At 35.0% G+C, this 20,700-nt stretch overlaps 3 protein-coding genes across 8 annotated transcripts; 1 reads left to right on the forward strand and 2 right to left on the reverse strand.

Moving 5' to 3' along the window:
- Positions 1-2,325: 2,325 nt before the first annotated feature.
- On the reverse strand, positions 2,326-7,743 carry LOC132293397 (thylakoid lumenal 15.0 kDa protein 2, chloroplastic). The gene is made up of 6 exons (XM_059790857.1): positions 7,428-7,743; positions 5,067-5,170; positions 3,184-3,274; positions 2,992-3,060; positions 2,811-2,920; positions 2,326-2,692 (listed from the first exon to the last, which is right to left on the reverse strand). The coding sequence occupies exons 1-6, from the start codon at positions 7,624-7,626 to the stop codon at positions 2,600-2,602; spliced, it is 666 nt and encodes a 221-aa protein (XP_059646840.1). The 5' UTR covers positions 7,627-7,743; the 3' UTR covers positions 2,326-2,599.
- Positions 7,744-8,894: 1,151 nt separating this feature from the next.
- On the reverse strand, positions 8,895-11,083 carry LOC132293399 (uncharacterized). 2 transcript variants are annotated; one of them, XM_059790860.1, is made up of 4 exons: positions 10,820-10,935; positions 10,046-10,192; positions 9,333-9,411; positions 8,895-9,174 (listed from the first exon to the last, which is right to left on the reverse strand). In XM_059790860.1, the coding sequence occupies exons 2-4, from the start codon at positions 10,144-10,146 to the stop codon at positions 9,106-9,108; spliced, it is 249 nt and encodes an 82-aa protein (XP_059646843.1). In that variant the 5' UTR covers positions 10,147-10,192; positions 10,820-10,935; the 3' UTR covers positions 8,895-9,105. The 2 variants fall into 2 exon arrangements, with proteins under 2 accessions (XP_059646843.1, XP_059646842.1); XM_059790859.1 differs by lacking the exon at positions 10,046-10,192 and having other exon boundaries at positions 10,820-11,083.
- A 1,789-nt stretch (positions 11,084-12,872) lies between these two features.
- Positions 12,873-20,184, forward strand: LOC132293401 (transcription initiation factor TFIID subunit 8-like). Of its 5 annotated transcripts, none has more exons than XM_059790864.1 (5): positions 12,873-13,200; positions 13,387-14,584; positions 15,649-15,729; positions 18,431-18,744; positions 19,354-20,184. In XM_059790864.1, exon 2 carries the CDS (start codon positions 13,416-13,418, stop codon positions 14,454-14,456), a length of 1,041 nt encoding a protein of 346 aa, XP_059646847.1. In that variant the 5' UTR covers positions 12,873-13,200; positions 13,387-13,415; the 3' UTR covers positions 14,457-14,584; positions 15,649-15,729; positions 18,431-18,744; positions 19,354-20,184. The 5 variants fall into 5 exon arrangements, with proteins under 5 accessions (XP_059646847.1, XP_059646849.1, XP_059646844.1 ...); XM_059790861.1 differs by having other exon boundaries at positions 12,874-13,200; positions 13,387-14,622; XM_059790862.1 differs by having other exon boundaries at positions 12,874-13,200; positions 13,387-14,622; positions 18,489-18,744.
- Positions 20,185-20,700: the final 516 nt, after the last annotated feature.

The raw sequence follows: 20,700 nt of genomic DNA on the forward strand, positions 1-20,700 counted from the left end.
AGTTAAGATAATCTTTCTCCCCAGAGGGGATCTAGCCCAATGGTGTAACCTCCCCATCCTCAAAGAGGAGGGCAGGGGTTCGAGCCTGGGTGTGGGCAAAAAAGTGTGCGTGAGTGTGTTTCTTTTCAAGGTAAAAAAAAAAATTCTTTCTTCTCAAAACTGGGAAGTAGGTTTGGTTGTGAAAAGGCAAGGGAACTATTTGGGGTTTGAATTCATTTTTTGCTGTGTCATCTTAGCTACCAGACATTACATATTGACAACACTTTTGTCAAGGGTCGCTTGCTACTTTTATGATTGACAATGAAATCTAAATAATGCCAGAACTTAGGTTGGCAGGCATCATTAAGTTGATTCGAGTCTTCAAAGCAATCAACTTGTGCAAAATAATGTCAAAGATTAGGTCCATCTCCAATTTTCCCCTCCCAACATCCCACGCAGGCAGGATAGGTGCTGAATAATGCCCTTTTCATGAAAATATGGATAAGATCTTTCATTGTAGACAGTATCTGAAATCTTTCTTAGTTAATATAATATTTCTTAATCATAATTGATTCCCTTGTAATTTCTATTAACAGTATATTAATCTATCATTATTCATTAGTTCATTATTTAATGGTCAAATGAAAGAATGAACCCTTGACAATTATCATGTCTGAAAAAAGGAATCAATTGATCCACTTGGAAGGCTTACCAACTAGGAAAACACCCTCTATTACTAACTGCTAAATGGAGTTAAGCCCTCCACAAGCTATTTTGTCAGGTAAGAGGATTAGCAAGTGTTCTTATCTTTTGCATATCATGTGGTCACTCCCATTGGCAATACAAGGCAAGAATCAAGACTATCCTTTCCAACACAACACCAACTGGGTAGGTAGCTTAAAATTCTTTCTGAAACGAATAACAATTCCGGAGTTAATGCCGGCAGGAAGCACAAACTTCTGCAAGATTCGAAGGTTCCTAATGGATTATTATTTATTCTTCAGTTCTGACTGTCAAAAGTATCGTAGAAGCTTTCTATTCAATTTTATTGATTTTGAGGCAAGAATATTCTGGCTAGAATTTTTACGCATGAATTTACATTTGTGTTTTTAAATACTTATTTTGTTTTATTATGAGACTCTTGTTAACTGGAATTGGAGATTTGATATGTCCAAGACTCTTCACTGTGCTTGTTGATTGTTTTCAGGGAGTTTCTGCTTTCCTTATTCCGCACTTGTGCATCCAATATCGTCCCACACCATTTTTGGTATAACCACATCTCACGTCCCAATTTCAGCTACTAACAAATCCAGTATTAACTCCCAATCTGGCTTTGTCAATATATACTGAGCTCAGCTAGAAAGCTTGGACTAAGATTAAATCCAAATCCCTTTATTATCTATAGATCTATGCCTAGGTGGTTCCCAGTAACAAGACATAAGAAGACTCCCCACCTTTTTTCCAATACAAAATCCTGAAAAGGAACCTCGCGATACAGAGAATAGAGCTCAAAATTCTAGCAAGAATGCATAATAATTTTGAGCTTTATGTAGTAGAACCATATAAATATGATCAGAACCCTTGCAGGCACTCCACATAATCCATCAATTCATGTAATTTATCATTTAGTTGATGCTATCTTGTCCACATAAACTATAAAAATGCATCAAATAACCTTATCAATTGATTCAGTTTTAATCTCATGATTAAAGACAAAGGAAGCGAAGAGAGGCAGGGAAGCATTTTGAAAAGGAACTCAGAATGAGAATAATGGTGCTAATGAGTATAATAGCTGTATTGCCATGTTAGTTGAGAGCTGCGATCAGCATAAAAAAAAAAAAAATTAAAAATAAAAAAGTAAACTAGGAGATGCTAGCAGGCAGGGAGAAATGGTAAATATATTATGATTCAGTTATTAGTAGACAGCTTCTTGGATCTCTGAGATTTTTATTTTATTTTATAAGTAGATCTCTAAGACATAATTATTTCTTTGACTTTTACTTCAGCATTTTCTAGAAACCAATCATCAACACCTGATGGCTATGCATCTTCCGTGGAGGCCATGCATCCAATCCATATTTATGGGGGAGTTGACATTCACCAAGGAAGATACGCATCTAGAACTAGCACGAGTGAAAATATAATGTAAAGTCTCGCAATTTTTTCCTAGCCACTTCATATGGGACAAAAGGCTTAGGTTAAACACTCAGAATGACAAAATTTAAAGAACAATTTTTTTTTTTTTTTGATAAGTAATCGACATAATTTAAAGAACATTGGTCAAGTTGAACATTGGTCAAGTTAACGCATTTCTCTTGAAATATTTTACAAATAGATATCTTCTCACAATATTTCACCATTCTGCTTCATGTGCGTTTTTCTTTTTCTTCAATTTTTCCTTTTCAATGGAGCTTATATTACAGAACTCTAAGTTACAATATATACTACCTACTAAATAAAATCAAACTCAATAAACAATAAATATGACATTTCTATGTCCTATTGTTATCTCTTCATAAATCATAATACAGCTCTAAAAATAATTACATGACTGTTACAAAAGATTCACCTGGAGCATGAAGCATAAAACTTGTAACCAAAAGTTGTAATATCCATGATATTATTTTACCTCTGAGCAATTGTTTGGGCCTACAGGTTCTTTCAGACATTTTGATATTGCTATGACAGCAGCTTCAATAGATGCATCTTCCCCCTAATCATCCATCAGATACTTTAGCTTCCTTTTCTTTATAGAAAAAAAGGAAGAAGAATTGTCTAACCCAACAAACTTAAAGCACGACGCAAAAATCAGGGTAGCAAGGAAGCTTCACCTTCTCTTTCCAATAAAACATGTTTCCATATTGCCCTGCCAAACGGCTCCAGAAGCTGCGTGGTATGTCTAAATCAACTGAAGCACCCACATTGAAATTTAATATATTGCCTGAACAAAAAAAGCAATATGGATGAGTCACAGCAGATATTCTAAAGGGGGTGATCCATCTGAATGTTTACCAAATGTAGGATCAGCAACAAAGACGATAGTCCTATCATCCACTTGCCAAAAATCTTTAATGGCTAATCCTGCCATATATCGGGGAACGTATTATTCAAGCTATGCTTTAGAAGTTGAACAAATAAGCATAAAACTAAGATGTTAAAATAATTAGAAACATGTAGAATAATTCAAAGATCAATAGTGCATACCGGGTGTGTCAGGATAGTTCTGAGCTAGAACTCTCAACTTGAATCCTGTATCCTTTTCAATCGAAGCTATCTCCTGTGCAATTCTCTTCTCCTGCAGATTATTCATGCAGCATTAACTAAAGGTCCCCTTGACACAAATAAAACAATACTTTTATCATTGCTGAGAAAACTCCGTAGCATTAACAATATGGAACACTGAAACATTAACCCACTAGAACTTCTGTCAAAAGCATTAAGCGAATCCATGATAACCTTTCTATGAATTATATTTGATTGAGTGACAAAGCAAACCAAAACCCAGTTCAGACAACGAATTAACTTTTGTTGAAGATTGCATTATGAACAGGAACTTTATCTATACTAAACAAGATGGATTTGAGAAGATAAAACATTGAAGGCAAAAGATTTGGCACCTGATAAAATTCAATAATACAGATTTGCAAGAGTCAGATGTGCACTCAGGAAACATAATTTTCTTCATATTAGAAGTAAAGCTTGATTGCTAAGAAGGATATCCACGAACATGTGCTAAAAATCCTCCCTAACAACAGCATTCTTGGTATTCAGGACGTGATTTATTCTTTCTTCAATGTAAAAATTATTCAAACCAAAGTTCCATCCTATGCCTAGTGTTAAAATTTAAGAGAGAGAAAAAATAAATAACACGAGGATATATGTGGTTCCTCCACTAGGGCTTACATCCACGGGATAAAAAGCCCAAAGGGCTACGTAACTCTCTTGATTTTTGTATACAATAATCACCTCTATTTATAGGTGAAAGAATACCAATGATAAATATGGAAAATACATTGGTGGAGGATTCTTAAAATCAATCCCATAAATCACACCAATCAATATTCTATCATATGATAAAATCTGTCAAGGAGTAATTTAAGGGTTCCTATAAAAATATTCTCCAAAATTCCACCAAGTTGGTACACGGAGATGTAACTCAAGTGTCCAACTTGAAACTAAATATGAAGTAGTCGAGAGTTTGGAACGATCCGAGGATCTGAGACGAGACGAGTTGATCCGAAGATCCAAGACGAGTTGATCCAGAGATCCGAGATGAGTTGATCCAGAGATTCAAGACGAGTTGATCCGGAGATCCGAGACAAGTAGAGAGTAGGATATGATAAACCTGCTCTGATAACATGTTAAAATTTTAGAGAGAAATAGAAAATGAAAAACACAAGGATATATGTGGTTCAGCAACTAGAACTTACATCCACAGCACATGAAGCCCAAAAGGCTACATATCTGCATTATACTCTCTTGATTTTTGTATACAATGATCACCTCTATTTATAAGTGAAATGCAAGTAATAAATAGGGAAAATACATTGATGGAGGATTTTTAAAATCAATCCCATAAATCACTCCAATCAATATTCTATCATAGGCTAAAATCACTCCCATGATATTCTCATAGCAATATTCTGTCAAGGAGTAAATTAAAGGTTGATAAAGTTTATGAAGTTACAAGTTCTAATATCTCAATTATAATGTACAAGAGATAAAAAGTAGCAACTGACCAAGCTTGATTATTCTATACTAGCTCGAGCTAAACAATACCTCAACTACTATCCTCATATCTACATTGAAGAATCCATGTAAATGTATTTCAAAAATATATCAAAATAATTAATGTCGACAAGCTTGGGAACTGAGTTCAAGTCATGAGAGAAACCACTTTATGCAAATAACATCATAGGTCAGCTCTATCATCAGTCTTCCCCTGCCAACACCTGCTTAGCTGAGACATACTCTAGGTGTTTTTTATTATTATTTTTAAATAAAACAAAATAATAAGAAGGTTCAATGAACAACCAGTACCTACAGATGCCAATAGTACAACTACATCAAATGAAAAAGAATCACACCTGGCCATCTGAGAGGAACCCTGCAACATCAATAATGGGACTAAATTCTTTAGGAAGCAATTCTGGCTTGTTAACTCCAACTTTTCCCTCAGCAAATCCAACTCCTACAAAGTTTGTTTGTTCTTTTTAAATTCAGCAGTCTGATTCAAGAAAAAGAAGTTTCCAACATGGTGCATTATACCAGAGCATATTTAATTCAAAAAAAGTTCTTTTTCTTTTTGAGAGTCAAAACTTGTGTTGAATGCAAATGGTTCTCACAAATGTTCCAGCCTCTTTTGGAAAATGAAAAAAAAAGATATTGAAGTGCAGAAACTAGTAACACGAAGGACTGTATTAAGGTCGCAGAAAATAAATTAAGGAGTTCCATAAGTCCTAAAAATAGTCAATGTATGTCCCATACAAAAAGGTATTCGGAATCAAGGTTTAAACATGCTGAATGTTGTGAGATATTATTTTGTAATTGGCAATTTTCGGAAACAAAACAAGTCCTTGTCGAGTTGTAATTTGAAGTTACTACATCGGGATCGACAGCGATTGCTGAATGGAAAGGTTGTTCAAAGTTACCATAATTGAAATCATTCGAAATAAGGTAAGAACAACACATTAGGAAGGATTCTAAACAGGTTAGGACACATTCTACACTTTTCATATTTTCCAGAACTTACCAGAGAGTATTTTTAGGCTGAATGAACTAAGGATTTCAAGTCTGCCAAACTTAAACCGGTTCAGCTCCTCTTAACTGGTTCAAGATGCTCAAGATTGGCTTCGAAAAACTTCTGCCAATCTTGAACCGGTTCAAGTAGTCCTGATCAGTTTCAAACTTCAGTTTCCTGTTTCAGAATTGTGTCCTAGTTGGTCTAGAATTGTACCAAGTCCTATGCACGAATTTTTTCATATTTTCAGAGGGACTAGGACATTCTAAACTCTATATAAACCTTGTCATACACATAGGTTTATTCATGGCTTTTGCACTATCAATTTATTATTATTAAAAGCCTTAGAAAGATTTTTGTTTCAGTAAATCTTTAGAGATTTTTCTACTTATCAAAAAAAAAAAAAAAATCTTTAGAGATTTTTCTGTTAGTCTTTCTATAACACACACTCATATAGTGATTTTAGTACTGTGTTGTTCGAATCCTGATCGTGATCATACAGTTGCATCTACATCGATCAAACAAAAGCAAATTTACTTCTACATCGAATTCAGAAGTTGAAGAATAGAAGTAAAAGCGATCACACTTTGAAAGGATTGGAGTAAGCCTAAGTCTGAGGTCAAGTTGCTGTTAGACGGGGAGTTGCAAAGCCAGAGGATTGTCAGCAATTGATGTTTGGTAGAATGATAGGGTGTGAGCCAGAGTCAAAGTTCAGTGTACTTTGTTTCAAGCATAGTGAATCGGTTTACTTTGGACTGCACAGTCTACGAGGTTTTTCCCACGCAAACAATTGACGTATTTTATCAACTGGGTTTCCTCGCTAAAAATCCTGGTGCCATCTCTAACTTTTACTTTGCTTTATTTTATATTGCATGATATAAATTTATTAATTGCTAAAATAAAGAAAGTTAGAAAAACACAAGATCTATTTTTAAAACTTCAAAACTTTCTAAATATTCCGCTGCATACAGCTCACAAATGTTGGAAGCACTAATGAAAAGATAGTTAATTAATGTTATAAGGCATTCTATTATTTTGGTAGTGTCAGTTTGTTATTTAAAGGAGCCATGTATAGTTACATAGCTATAAATATCCAGTACTAAATTTATAATATCTAAGAGTCCACTGGTATATGTTAAAGAAGGTATTAACTACAACTTACAAACATAAGAATTATAACTTATAAGCCCATTGGTGAAGCAGCCAGAATTAGCACTTCTTCGGCATTAGAAACAATATTTTCAGCTGAGCAAGTGCAAGTACTTATATTTCAGGATTGTCTCCAGGTGTCGGAATTTCATTTTATATATCAAATTGATTTCAAATATAACATCATATGTATTGAATAATGAACACTTATCTCATCGTTATGTACTAAAAATTCAAACGAATTTCAGTCAGCAATTTGTCTCTAGTAACTAATAAATTGATGCTATCAAAGCATAAAAGTAACCAGAAAACTATCAACTTTAGACATTAAAAAAAAAAAAAAACAATATTATGCAGATTGAAAAAAAGTGTCAGAATCAGTATCAAAGATAATGCAAAACCAATAAGCAAGCATATAGATATTTAGACAAATCCAACCAGTTTGGATAAATAAGCAAAACAAAACCACGTTGCTCCTGTTTTGGATAATTTGCTTAATTTGATTAACAAAGGAAGTTAACGTAATTTTGACCGAATGCAGACAAAGATAAACACTGACCTGTGAGAGATAATGAGACAGCAAGAGTGCCAGATAGCGCGAATTTCAGAGATTTGAATCCGAACTCGGAGACCCATTTGGCAAATTGTAATGAATTTGGGTTTGGTGGGCAGAGATTAGACGATGCTTTGATGGGTCTTGTAATGAGACGATGCCTTCCGAACGTCAGAGACGGTGAAAGTTGGAGAAGAGAAGCCATTTTTGTTTCTTCACTTTTTCTCGGGTACTCAATTTTTGGATTTTAGATAGGACGAACAATCTATACTTACATGAGCTGTGATAAGCTCACTCCCCATCTGTCAGAAGCCCAATCCAACCGAAAACTTATCCGCCTAATAAATGCGAGTGGAAAAAGAGATAATATCATGTAAAAACTCCAGTAAAGAAATCCAATAGAAGCACTACTTAGTTGGCCAAAATTTTCGGTTTGTATAAAATTGCTCAAAAAAAAAAAAAAATTCCTGCATTGCTCATTACATGATCGAACGCCTATTATTTTTATATTTTGTTCAAAAAAATTTACTTTTTTGAGAACCCTTTGAAAATATAAATGAATAATAAATATATTTTTAGTGTTAAAACTTTCTTTAATGATTATAAAAAAATATTGAGATGGGTGAATTTCCCAAAGCCACAGGAAAAAAAAAAAAAAGACTCAGTAAACTGATTGCATGTGTACTATTGCTATTGCAACCATCTAGCTGCTACAAGTATCCTATTCACATTGTTGGAAGCCTCGTCTGAGTTCAAGCTTGAATGCAACTCGTTTCCTGTTTTAGGTAATTCTGTTGACTAAAACAACATATCGAAATTCCACCAGCATGCGTAGGTAGCTTGGCCAAGACATGGTTCAAAACCAGACATGTCAAGTTCGACACTCCACTCCTCGATTCAGTAATCAGGAAAAAAGAAAACAGTGTGGTGTGCATTTGGTTTGGGGTTCAATTCTCCCCTTGGTGTTGTATAGATTAAATTGAGAAACTGTAACTAAGGAGGGGCAAAGAAACAGTAACTGTCTTGTTACAATCCCCACTTTATTCAATCTTCACAGCAACAACTATCTTCTTGTTACAATCCCCAAAACCTTCACAGCTCTATTAACATCAACCAGAACAAGAAATGTTAAGACAGAACAAATTGCTTAGTGTACAAGGACTACTACATATAACAACAAACTAGGCTTTACTTAAAATTAACATTCCTATAATGTTTTATGATTCATTCTAGGAAAACATGCTGAAATACTATCACAAGTTAGAGGTTGGCTAAAGATAAGTCAATCACTTAGCTAGGAATGTCTCTTTTGGGGCCGTCTGTAAATTATATCCAAATGTGATTCAAGCAATGCTGTCTTCAGGGGGCACTTTTGGGAACTAACACGCACAGAAGGATAATAAGGTGAAGAAGTACAACAATAACACATACTGTTCCCCTTATAATCATCCCACCTGTTTAAACTATAGTATCTTTAAAAGAAGAGAGGGCACAAATCATCCATTCATTGTCATTTCAATATCATCTCATGCCTTGGGCATCATGGGAACAACCAAAAGAGAAGATGATGATTAATAGAAAGGTAAAAATCCAGAAATAGAAGCACAAAGAACGAGTTCTAGATACAATAGTCACGCTGTTCTTGAAGTTCAAAAAAATAGAACACGAGTATCGAAACAACAATCTATGGGAAGTACACAGGCCAGTTGATGTAGTACGAGTCTCTTGTGTTTTTATCCATGTACTGGTTCCACTGAAACAAAGAGATTTAATTTAGACAAATAAGGGTCATTAGATAATTAAAGAAAAAGCTTGCATATGGGTCACAATATAAACAAAGAGAACTGCTTTTGCTTAATGGTAATGTGAAATTTAATTTTTATGCAAGTCGATAGACTCAATACACGATACCTTGAACTTATATGGTTGCTTCTTCCCCAGTGCTTTCTTCCAGTGGTACTGCTCAAATAACATTGCTTTGTCATGCCAGCTGCATGTTGAGTATTTCAAGACATGATTACCAAAAACAGGTAGAAAATAAAAGGTACTTGAAGACATGATACAGGAAGAAAATTCAGCAGCAAAACTTTGCACACATCTGAGTATATCTGGTTCTAGACAAGCAAATGAAATCACCTGGCACTGAGGACATTAACGATAAACAGTGACGGTCGATTAGATTCCTGATATTACAGAAACAGTGAAGGAAATACATCTTAGTAACATGGTTGGAAGAGATCTTCTCCCTGTGACACACTCTGAGTCCTCTCTTGATAGCAACTCATAAATAATACCTAAGGCTCAAGGTTTATGCCTGTTGCCATCGGCCCATCACACAACTAGCAGGTTTTAGTTACATGTCCGAGATTTTGGTTTGGTTGAATTGTGTGATAGGGAGATTGGCAGGTTTTACTAATTTATCTTATGTATGTTTATACCACTAATGTCGTAATCTCAAAGTTTCGGTAGTAGATTACTCTCTTGCTAATTTGTTTGTGTATATTGATTTAGAGCCAAAAGTGCATTATCAAATCTATACCCCACTTACACAAGGTGATAATAAGCAAAGATTATAATAGACCTAACAAGGCTAACATTTGACATTCCTCTAAGCAAACTCTAACCTCAAACATGTGCCACAAATTCGTGCCATACCACGTAAATCCAATCCATGCGTTCTTGATTGTGATTTGTTCTCTTTTTCTTCCCCCACCCTTGGCAACATTCCACATTTAAAACCCCTAATTCATTAATCCATATTCTGAAATATACTGCATGAAGAAATGCAACAGATATCAAATCACTCCGCTGAGCATAACATAGTAGTCAATGCAACATATCCGTCATTTAGAATGGAGTCATTAGATAAAATAGGAGTCATTGCCACCAACCGAAAGCAAATGACCAGTTTAATGGTTTTCATTGTCCTACAATTATCTGGGGAAAAAGATGGACTTTATTAAATTGCCCCAATTCACAATGACGAATTAGCACAAAAAATTGATGTCTAAACACAATCGAATAGTTTGATTTTCATCAATAATGCATGCACACTACATAATACAATTCAAAAGATTTATTTAAAAACTCAAATAAACCTTAATCAGATTTTTGACCCTTTTCAAGCATCGATAGTACTAATCATGAAATTCTTTGACTGAAACCGCATCGTTCAAGAAACACTTAGTAATTCATGTTAGCCTTGAAAATATACCGATATTAACATTATCAAACTGATGAACAATAACAACCGCATAAATTTAAAATTGTTTCAAAATCATAAACCGTGATAAAAAAGAAAGAAATGGACTATCCCTAAATTAACTTTAATATCATTATCAATTTATATATAATACATATATATACATGTAAGGTTGGTAGAGAGAGAAAGAGGGTACTTGAATTGATTAGCGAGTTGCCACATGTAGGGATTGATAAAAGTGAGGGCAGAGAAGGCGAACGATCCTATCCATATGTTCACGAATCGATCTGCGTCTGTGTGTGGAACGCCCGGGTCGCCTCTGTACGCATTCCCAAAGAATTTCTCCATCTCTCTCCTCTCCTCTCCTCTCCACAGTAGTACGCTCTCTCAACGGTCGCAGTCTATAGTAATTCAGGACAAAATTATCATTTTATTATCTCCTAACGATAGAAATAATGCAGGAAGAATTTGTTATATAAATCAAAATTTTGAAGAAGTTAAGTGAAATTATAAATCACAATAAGGTCTATGCAAACCTCGAGAAAAAAAAAAAAAAATTAATAAATAAATAACAATGTCACATTTTTTACTTTTTCAAACCCCAAGGATTAATTCCAATACAACAGTCTTAAAATTTTAGCAAAAGTACTCGACTAGTCTATTTTCAAAAGAGAAAATTTTATTATTTAATTCATGAAAATAATTAATTAGAGTCCCATAGTATACTTACATATGTGTGTACTTGATCACTACTCAGTATCCACTAATAAAACAGAATAATAGCCAAATGTTACAAGTGAAACTTGTCCGGATTTGGATGGAGTTGAAATGTGTATAAATGGGTGGGTATGCAGTACTATCCAATAGTTCGAACTTTTGGGTAAATGGGCAAGCGTCCACCCGTTACAATTGGTATCAGAGCCAGATCCAGTCCTTAATCTGGTGTCACGCCAAGCGCCCGTCCCGGAAGGCGTCTGGGTCTGCCTCCGGGTAGGCAGGGTGGTTCGACCACAACGAGGGCGTTGCGTGGGCCCGGAAGGGGTCTGGGTCTGCCTTCGGGTAGGCAGGGTGGTCCGACCGCAACGAGGGCATTGCGTGGGTTCGGATGGAAATGTTACAAGTGAAACTTGTCCCACATCGAATTTGGATGGGGTTGAAGTGTGTATAAATGGGTGGGTATGCAGCACTACCTAATAGTTCGAGCTTTTGGGTAAATTGACAAGTGCCCACCCGTTACACCAAACATGATAGAGTTGAATGCCACCATCATGCCCGTGTCATAATACCTAGCCAAGTAAGGGTAAGGTATCAAAAGGTAGTTGAATATGTCTTTTTTTAGCACTAATAAGTGATCAAATATCTTTAGTTAAATTTTTTTTTTTTTTGGCCTTTTGATATATAATCACCCTTTTGAATGATTTTAGCATGGTTAAATTGTTTGATATCAATAGAATCATCCAGTTTATTTATTATTATAATTTTAAAATTTTACTTTTTTAAATAATTATTTATGAAGAAATTAAATTATTTATTTTATATCAATCAACAATTTTGGCTCATACCTTTTGCATAGTTAAAAAAACCAAAGAAACTGAAAATGGAAAATCATCACTCTCAATTTATCAAGTCGGGAACATGTTGAAATTGTTAATTAAAAAATAAATAAATAAAATTTGAAAACGCATTTCTTATCCAATAAAAATTCCCATAATTCATCAATGCATGTAATCAAATGAAATAATTGCCCTTTGAATCACTTACTAGTACTACAAGTATATATATATATATTTTAATAAATTCATGTAATAATAATTGATTAAAGTGTAACCTCTATCTATTTATTTATTTATCTTCCTTCACATGATTATTTTGTCCTCCCTTTTTACCTTTTGATTTCTCAATGTTTTTGTCCTCCCTTTTTAACAACTACCATAAAAAAAAAGTTATTTGTAAACCTCAACTAATAGCTTACATTGCAGTTGATTTTTATTATTATTTTATTTTATTTATTACAGTGTTATTATTATTGCAAAAAAGGGTTTCTCAAATCAAGTGACAGGGTTTTAGTCGAATCAAGTGACGGGGTTCAGACAGACTTATGAAAGTATGAAACCATTCCTCTTAATAATATACAAATCAAATTTTAATGATTTATTTATTTATTTAATATTTTTTTGGGTACGGGTAGTTAGTATTTTACACGAGTAGTAATATTTTCTCCGACTTTTGAAGTCTATAAATAAACCCTTCACTTCATCAACGTCTCTCCATCTCTTTCTTTCTCTATATATCACACACATTGGTACATACCTTCACTGCTCATTTCGATCTTTCTTTGTGTTCTTATTATTAGGGTTTATCCAATTTTCATAAAGCCTTATTATTTTTTTCCCGGTGAATTAAACCCTGATTAGTTGACCTGAACTAATTACTGTCACGAACTCTACAACTCCTGAAAACGAGAAAATCACTCTCTCTCTCTCTCTTTCTAGATCTTTTAAGCCCCGTTTTCACCATCCATTGTTTTCTATTCAATCAACGGCTTCGAGATTCACGCCAAAGCCCTCCAAATTACCTGTAAGTGTTCAATATTTTATACATAATAACTGTTGGGTGATACCGTTCTAGGGTTTTTATGAACAATACAATGCGTTTCAAGTTCTTAGCATCGAATAAGCTTTCTGTATTATTGTTTTGAGTACGAAGAGTAATGAGTTGTGTAGTAAAGTTTTTTTTTTTTTTTTTTTTTTTTTTTTTTTTCAGAAAACCCTAAATGATTCGGGGGTTTGAATATGAGCGATGGATGTAAAGTGGGGAGTAAGAGAGAGAACGAGAATGGAATTGGCGCATCTGAGCGAGCCACTGCTGTCCAGTTTGGCCGAGCAGTAGCAAAGATTGCGGTGGCACAGATATGCGAGAGCGTCGGGTTCGAGAGCTTCCATGAGTCAGCTCTTGAAGCTCTCTCAGACATTGCCCTCCAATACCTTCGTGACTTGGGAAAGACAGCAAATTTTTACGCTAATTTAGCTGGTAGGACTGACTGTAGTGTGTTTGATGTTTTACAAGGGTTGGAGGATATAAATTCATTGAAGCCATCCTTGGTTGCGTCAGAGGCTAGTCATTGTCTCGCTGGTTCTGGCACAGTGAGGGAGATTGTTGAGTATATGGAGTCAGCTGAGGAGATTCCAATAGCTCAGCCCGTGCCCCATTTTCCAGTGATTAGAGATCGGAGGATGACACCAAGTTTTATGCAGATGGGTGAAATGCCGGCGTTCAAGCATATACCAGCTTGGTTACCAGCATTTCCTGATCCCCACGCCTATGTACATACACCCATGTGGAATGAGAGGATGACGGATCCTCGTGCAGATAAAGTTGAGTTAGCAAGGCAGCAAAGGAAGGCAGAGAGGTCTTTGCTGAGTTTGCAGCAGCGGTTGGTTTGGAATGGTTTGGCAGTACCTTCCACTCTAGCCGATGTGGGAAATGATGGAAAGGCATTACAAGTTGCTGAAACTAAAATCCCATTTCTTACGGAAAACCATTTTTCTGTAGTAGAGGCATTTGCTCCTGCTATTGAAGCAGTGAAGGGATTTCATGATGCTGGAGACAGTGATAAAAGGGTTCTACCAGACAAGATACCCTCTGTTCATTTGAAGTTCAAAACTGGCAAGAAAATTATTGGTGCATCCCTGGATTTGAGCCTTCAGTACAAGGGTTCTGGCAGAACAGCATGTTGGATTGGTCGTGATGATGAAAGGGATGACAAGAAAAGGCGAGCTGAGTTTATTCTTAGACAATCCATGGAAAACCCGCAGGAGCTCACTCAGTTGTAAATTATTTAATTTAATGGATTTCTAAATGACAGGAATGGTACATTATTCAGTAAATTAGCGGCTGATTATGGTCAATCAAAAGTCAATGGCATACTGTTCTTGTGCAATTTTGTCACGGGAATCCAGCTGTGAGTCATCATAACCCCAACTTAAACAATTTTCAAAGGTATGGTAATAGCTTGTTGAAACTCGCTTGGCTCTATTATGCAGATATTTTTCACAAATAAAGTTCAGCCCTTAACACAATTAATTCTCTGCTTTTGGCGGTCATGAACTTTTTTCTCATTTCAAAATGCAATAAAATTGGATCAATGCATGATACTGCGCAATTGCTGTTGAATTAGTAGTCTGACTAAGTACCATTAGTTTGTATTATGGACAATTGCTCATTCTTTCCAAATCAAATGATTAAATATCATAAATTATGAGAAAAACTACTCATTAGAAAAAAAATGACTATGCAAGTATGAACAAACCGGCAAGAACGCTAATTTCTAAATTAATTTTATGCATGGACCATTGCTGATCTGGCAAGAGAGTTGGTTAATTGAAGTGGTTGTCTGTGCAATTCCTGAAACAAATTCCAATTGATAGTGATTAATCTGCATATAAGCTACTGGACTAAGGAATGACCACAAAATCCAGTTTACTATGCAAACGCTAAAGTCATTTCAGTTGACCTTGATAAATAATTATATGTCAAGGACACTATTAGCAAGGAATGATCAAACATTCACCATAGACTAATGAATGTAATTTTGAGTTAAGGCTCGGTCTGAAAACCTAAATCAATTCTTTTATGTACCTTCCCTTTTTCATTCCATTATTAAGTTATTGGTTCAATAAGTATCAAAAGTTTGTTATATGCTGTTGTAATTTTAATTATTTGACATACACGGGACAATGAGGGGGATTAACTAGCTAGGCATACATTAGAAACACTGATGTAGCAATTGGCTAGTAATGATAAGTGCCATTCTTACACAGCCTAGGCGCGCACGTTGGAGTAAATGTCAATATAACATGTATTTAAAAGTTAAATTGTCAGACTAGTTAAGTTGGATGTCTCTCAATGAAGGTTTCACTAGTAGGTATCGTCAGAGTCGTTAAAGAGAACAGTTCTTTTATTGCAAAATGGTTATGGTGATCCCCTCAAAGAGTTTAACACCTTTTTTTACACGTACTTTTCTAGGTAAATTTGGGAAGCTCCTAAATTGAAGGAATCTCCACCCAGTTAAAAGGGGTGTTTACAATAGTCCCATCCAGCTAAAAGGTGCACACTATCTTTCGCATCATTCAGTTATGTGTCTTTCTTATTTGCTTTTTCGTTATTGTCTAGTTTTTGCTAGTCCTTTTGATCGTGGTTTTGCCCAGTAAGTTTTGTTTCATAAGTTATTTCATCTTTATTGTATGCTTGTTGACCTCCATTTGTTTTCTCCGGAACTCATGTTTCAATCATCTTTATACATTTGTTTTTCGGTATTGTCAATTTAGTTAAATTCACAATTGTAGTGATGTTTATCTATAGCAGTAATTAGTGATTTTTGTCTTTTCGCCACGTTTTTGTAAGAGTTTGTCTGTTTCTTGGTGGTTGATTTTCTTGCACCTTGATTGCCCTTGTTTATTTGTAGAACTGTTCCTTCTTTCTTGTTTTCTTATAATTTTATTTTTTCTTAACAGTTTTTTCAAACTCTAGCAGTAAGTAATAATGTTTGTCTTTTCACCTCTTCTTTAAAGGGGATGACTAGTTCTTGGTGTTTGAGCTTGATTGCCCTCATTTATTTCTGTAACTGCTCCTTCTTTCCAGTTTTTTTGTAATCTTATGATTCTTATCAGCTTTTTCAAACTTCCCCATAAGTCTAGTTTACATGGATTATGATCTCATATAAGCCTTTTTCTTGGATTTATTTAATTTTATCGTTCTTGACTGTTGAATGGCTTTTTTGGTAAGAAGTTGGCTCCTTGATAAATCCATTCCAAAACATCAAAAGATAACTGGAAATAGAGACAAAAATCATTATGATTTGCTTGTTCCTGAAAATATTTTATCATCTAGACGTTATAGAGAATTGAGAATTCTAACAAAAAAAACTCGTCTTTATAAAAAATATAGAAGAAAAGAAGTCCTTTCGGGAGAAGTTGGAAAGAACCCGATATGAAAAAAGAAAAAGGACTGGAATCTACACATTGATTCCTTTTATTGCTCTTATGGGATATCGTAGTATCGTGGATGATACCAAAGATCTGTATTGATTTATAAACTCTCCAAGCGGATGGGTACCTGGAATAGCTGTCTATGAGATGGATAGCATATATTTTGACATTCCTTTCTATGCATAGATCTACATGGCATCTATATTTTTTAATATTTGCCTTTTTGGTCATGTGTCTTATTTGGGATGGAACCATGATTGGGTTGTTGAAATGTGCAGTACTTTAATACTTTTTCTAAAACTTAGGACAGCGTCCTCGGGGAATTAATTGTCAGTTAAGAGTTAACTGCGGCGGCCATAGTATACTCGAGGTTGGAAATAGCAACCTCTTCACAGTTGAATTATCCTCCGTGTACTTCTTAAATAAAGCCTCATCTTTGAAGTTTTAGCTAATTTATGTGCAATCTACGTCAAATGGACATTTGTGGTATGGGCATGCTATTTTGTTTTCCGGAGACTGATCGGTTTGGGGGGCTCTACTCAGAGCCAGTTCAAAACATTGAGACTTTCCACATCATTCTGGGAGATGATTGTGCCAATGTGATTGATGGTCTATGAATAGGTTTATATCTGTTTTTGCTCTAATTGTATCTTCCATTTTGATCGGAGCTCTAGGTTGTTGAGGACCTGGAACCAATTTTCAGCTAAAAAGGTGTTTTTGTTCTAGAGTGGTTCTTTAAATTTTTTACTTGTTTAGAAGCCCCTCTCCTCCTATCTTTTCTCTTATCCCTACTATATGATTACTTGTTTAGAATTTTTATTTTTTTGATGGTTATCATTTGACGCAATGCCATGCAACATTTGATGACTAGGCAATTATTTCACTCGACAATTTTCTCCGTCACTATTGCTTTTTGTTTAGCAATAGTCTATCATAACCTGATGACCAATTTCAGCTGTTCCACGATTAATTCTAATTTGCCCATCACCTTTTGAAAACCTTGAACATGCCTATGGATGGAGAATCACCTTTTTATTTTTTTTATTTTTTATTTTTTTCCTTATTCATCATCATTTTTATTTGCATCACCTTGTTTTTTTTTGACCTTTATTAGTCTATATGTATTATTGTTAAAAATCCAGTCTCTCGAATTTAGAAGAAGCTACTAGGTACATTTCAGATGAATACTATTGGATAGACTGCTAAATTGTTGAAGCTCTTGCTTCAAATATGTTGAAGATCAAAGAACAGGTTAATTTATTTGAAAGAACAAAGGAATATCAAGAATTGTTCCGGGGAAAACTGGACTTTGTGATGGCACCATCTGGGTTTTGTGCTTACTCGGCACAAGCAAACCAAAAAAGAGTGAAAAATAAGTTGCGAATATATATAGATGTGACCAAGGGCCTTATAGCTAGTGGTACTTCCTCACCTTCCAAAGTAGAAGGTCGAGAGTTCAAGTCCCAATAGAAGCAAAAAGTGGGTGTGTGAGTGTGTTTCTTGCTGATGAAAAAAAAATGTATATGGATGTGAATTTCACATAAGAAAGTTTTAAATTTCATGATTTTGCATATTTCATCGATTTCTGGTCTAGTATCTAAAATAAGAACTACAGAGACATAAGTGAATGCATGCAAATTTCATGGTTGTACTGGTCAAGCAAATATGTGCATGTACACACAAATTTCGTAGTCTACAAATAAAGAACGAAATAGGGAGCAAATAGAATTTTATTAATTTATAAAAATTTGAGTGCGAAATTTGAGTGAGATATTCTAAAATATCCTCTGATTCGATCTCCTTTGTTGGTTGGATTCAAGGGCTTTTGGAGCTTGATCTTGAATTGGGTTGTTGACAATCTTCTTCAAGTATTTGTAGTTGAAGAAGATCGCCGACGATTTCTGATCGAGGGGACGAAGCTTGATCTCGAACAGTGTTGTATGGTGATTCGTCAAACTTGTTGAATCACGGAGAAAGAACGACACGATTTTGATGTGCTTGTTGTTCTTTGTTGAATTTGAGGAAGAACGACACGGCTTTGGATGTACGGCTTTGGTTGTGTTTTTTGTTGATCACCGTGGAATTTTGATGAAGAACGGCATGATTTGATGGGCTTGTTGCTTTTCGTCTTCAGGTTTGTGTGTTAGGGATGAATATCGGTATTTCTCTATGAAATTCTAGATTTCTAGAATTCTCAATTTATCTCCTTCTGGATTTCTGGCCCTTTGGATGTCTGAGTCTTTCAATTTCTGGACCCCTTCCTCCTTCCTTCATATCTCTATTTATAGGCTTCTTGGATTAATAGGATGATAACATGTGTTCTCTCCATAAAATCATAACTGGGCCGGGCCGGCTATATTATGATGATTATCTATAAAATAATTATTTCAAATATATTTTATTAGAAATAATTATCTTTTTATTTAATCATAACCGGACCGACTATATTATGATGATTATCAATAAAATAATTATTCCAAATATATTTTATTAGGAATAATTATCTTTTTATTTAATCATCTGGGCTTGGCTAATTAAATAATTTAAGTGGATTAAGTTTGAACCAATTAAATAATTTAATTAAACATGAGACCCATATTTGATGGGCCAATTAGTCAAAACAAAAGTTCATAAAATTTTAGTGTCTACAGTGCATATTAAAGTATCTTTTAAATTGTTTGCTGAGTTCTTTCAAATATTTTGGCACTGAACTGATTACTGATCCTTTTTATTGTTGTCATAGATATCATCACTTGATCGAATGAATCCACGAGAGAAATCGTCAGAGATTATGGTTACCTCTTGACATCCACCTATACTGACCAGGACTCGGGTGGAAAACTCCTTTTGGGAGCTCTCTTAAAGTCACGCAATGGTTGCGCTCTAAGGAACCCAGCACGGAGCTTGGTAAGAAATTGGAGGCAGTTGCAGTGAAGTGATCCCATCAAACCAAAGCTCCTTACCATTGTGGAGAGTCTGACACTAGTCAATGAGGCTTTTTCTTTTCCAGTTGCAGTTTTGATTGTACTCCATCCAATTTTTTTAGGGAAAAGGAAGGTTGTCTGATACTGTTCATGAAGAATGATAGCCTGGAGAAGCCTATAGAGATGTTGGATGACAAGAAGCCTAGAGTGATGGGAGGTTGGAAGTGATGGTGCATTCATTTTGAAAAAGGCATTGTTCCATGCAAAGTTGCATAAATCTTAACGTAGATGGAGAAACACTCCAGCCCAAAAAAGCAGTGATAGGCTCGCCAAATTCAGTGAGCCTTGGACACATTTGGGTTCCGCTACATTGCATCTAAATGGATGTTGTCATTCGGAATGAATTCATTTCCTGCCAAAAAATTCTCATTCGGGGTTACCTGATCTTTCTCTGATTACTGTCTTTTATAGAAATGTTTCCCTGGTTGAATTTGTTTTCACCACACAGCATAAAAGTCATTAATAGCAAGACTCTGATCGTCTTTTTGAAGGTTTTTACCATTACGCTTACAACACACATACAATACCTGTGAAACAAGTTTGGACTTGTCCCACTTTCAATCAACGGTTTCTCCAATAAGTTTTTCCCATCTTCCAAATATTTAGAAGAACCAGTGAAGCACTTCTTTTTTTTTATTTCTATTTTTTTATGTGCACCAAGTGAAGTACCTTGAAAAATCAAGCTGCGTTCAATTTGTCTTTGAACGACGATATTGCTAGCAGTGACCAGCTATTTTAAAAGCCATTTGGCTACTCTTTTACATGGTGTTCTTTGTTTAACAATTATAACAGTTGATATCCATAGTTACTTGTGTATAGAAATCGCTATATCCAGATCATATTAAAGTCAGTAATAGACCTAAATGTTTACGAACATTGCAAAGAGGCAGCTTGGATTTTTATCCCACCTTGCTCTTCCAGTTCTTCCAGAACCACGGGGGTATCAGCCTACCAGGTCTAGGATCTGCAAGTCTTTGGAAAAATAAAAATGAGAATGTCTACTCTCCAGAAGGCCAAATGTTGATTTTTCTTACTGAAAATTTCCAGAAAGCAAGTTGTTCCATTTTTTCGCTTTCAATGTAGACGAACAAAACGGAAAATAATGT

This window comes from Cornus florida, unplaced genomic scaffold (assembly GCF_030987335.1).
Source record: "Cornus florida cultivar Cherokee Brave unplaced genomic scaffold, ASM3098733v1 CherokeeBrave_3.0.0_Hap2_Chr02, whole genome shotgun sequence".
Lineage (NCBI taxonomy): Eukaryota > Viridiplantae > Streptophyta > Magnoliopsida > Cornales > Cornaceae > Cornus > Cornus florida.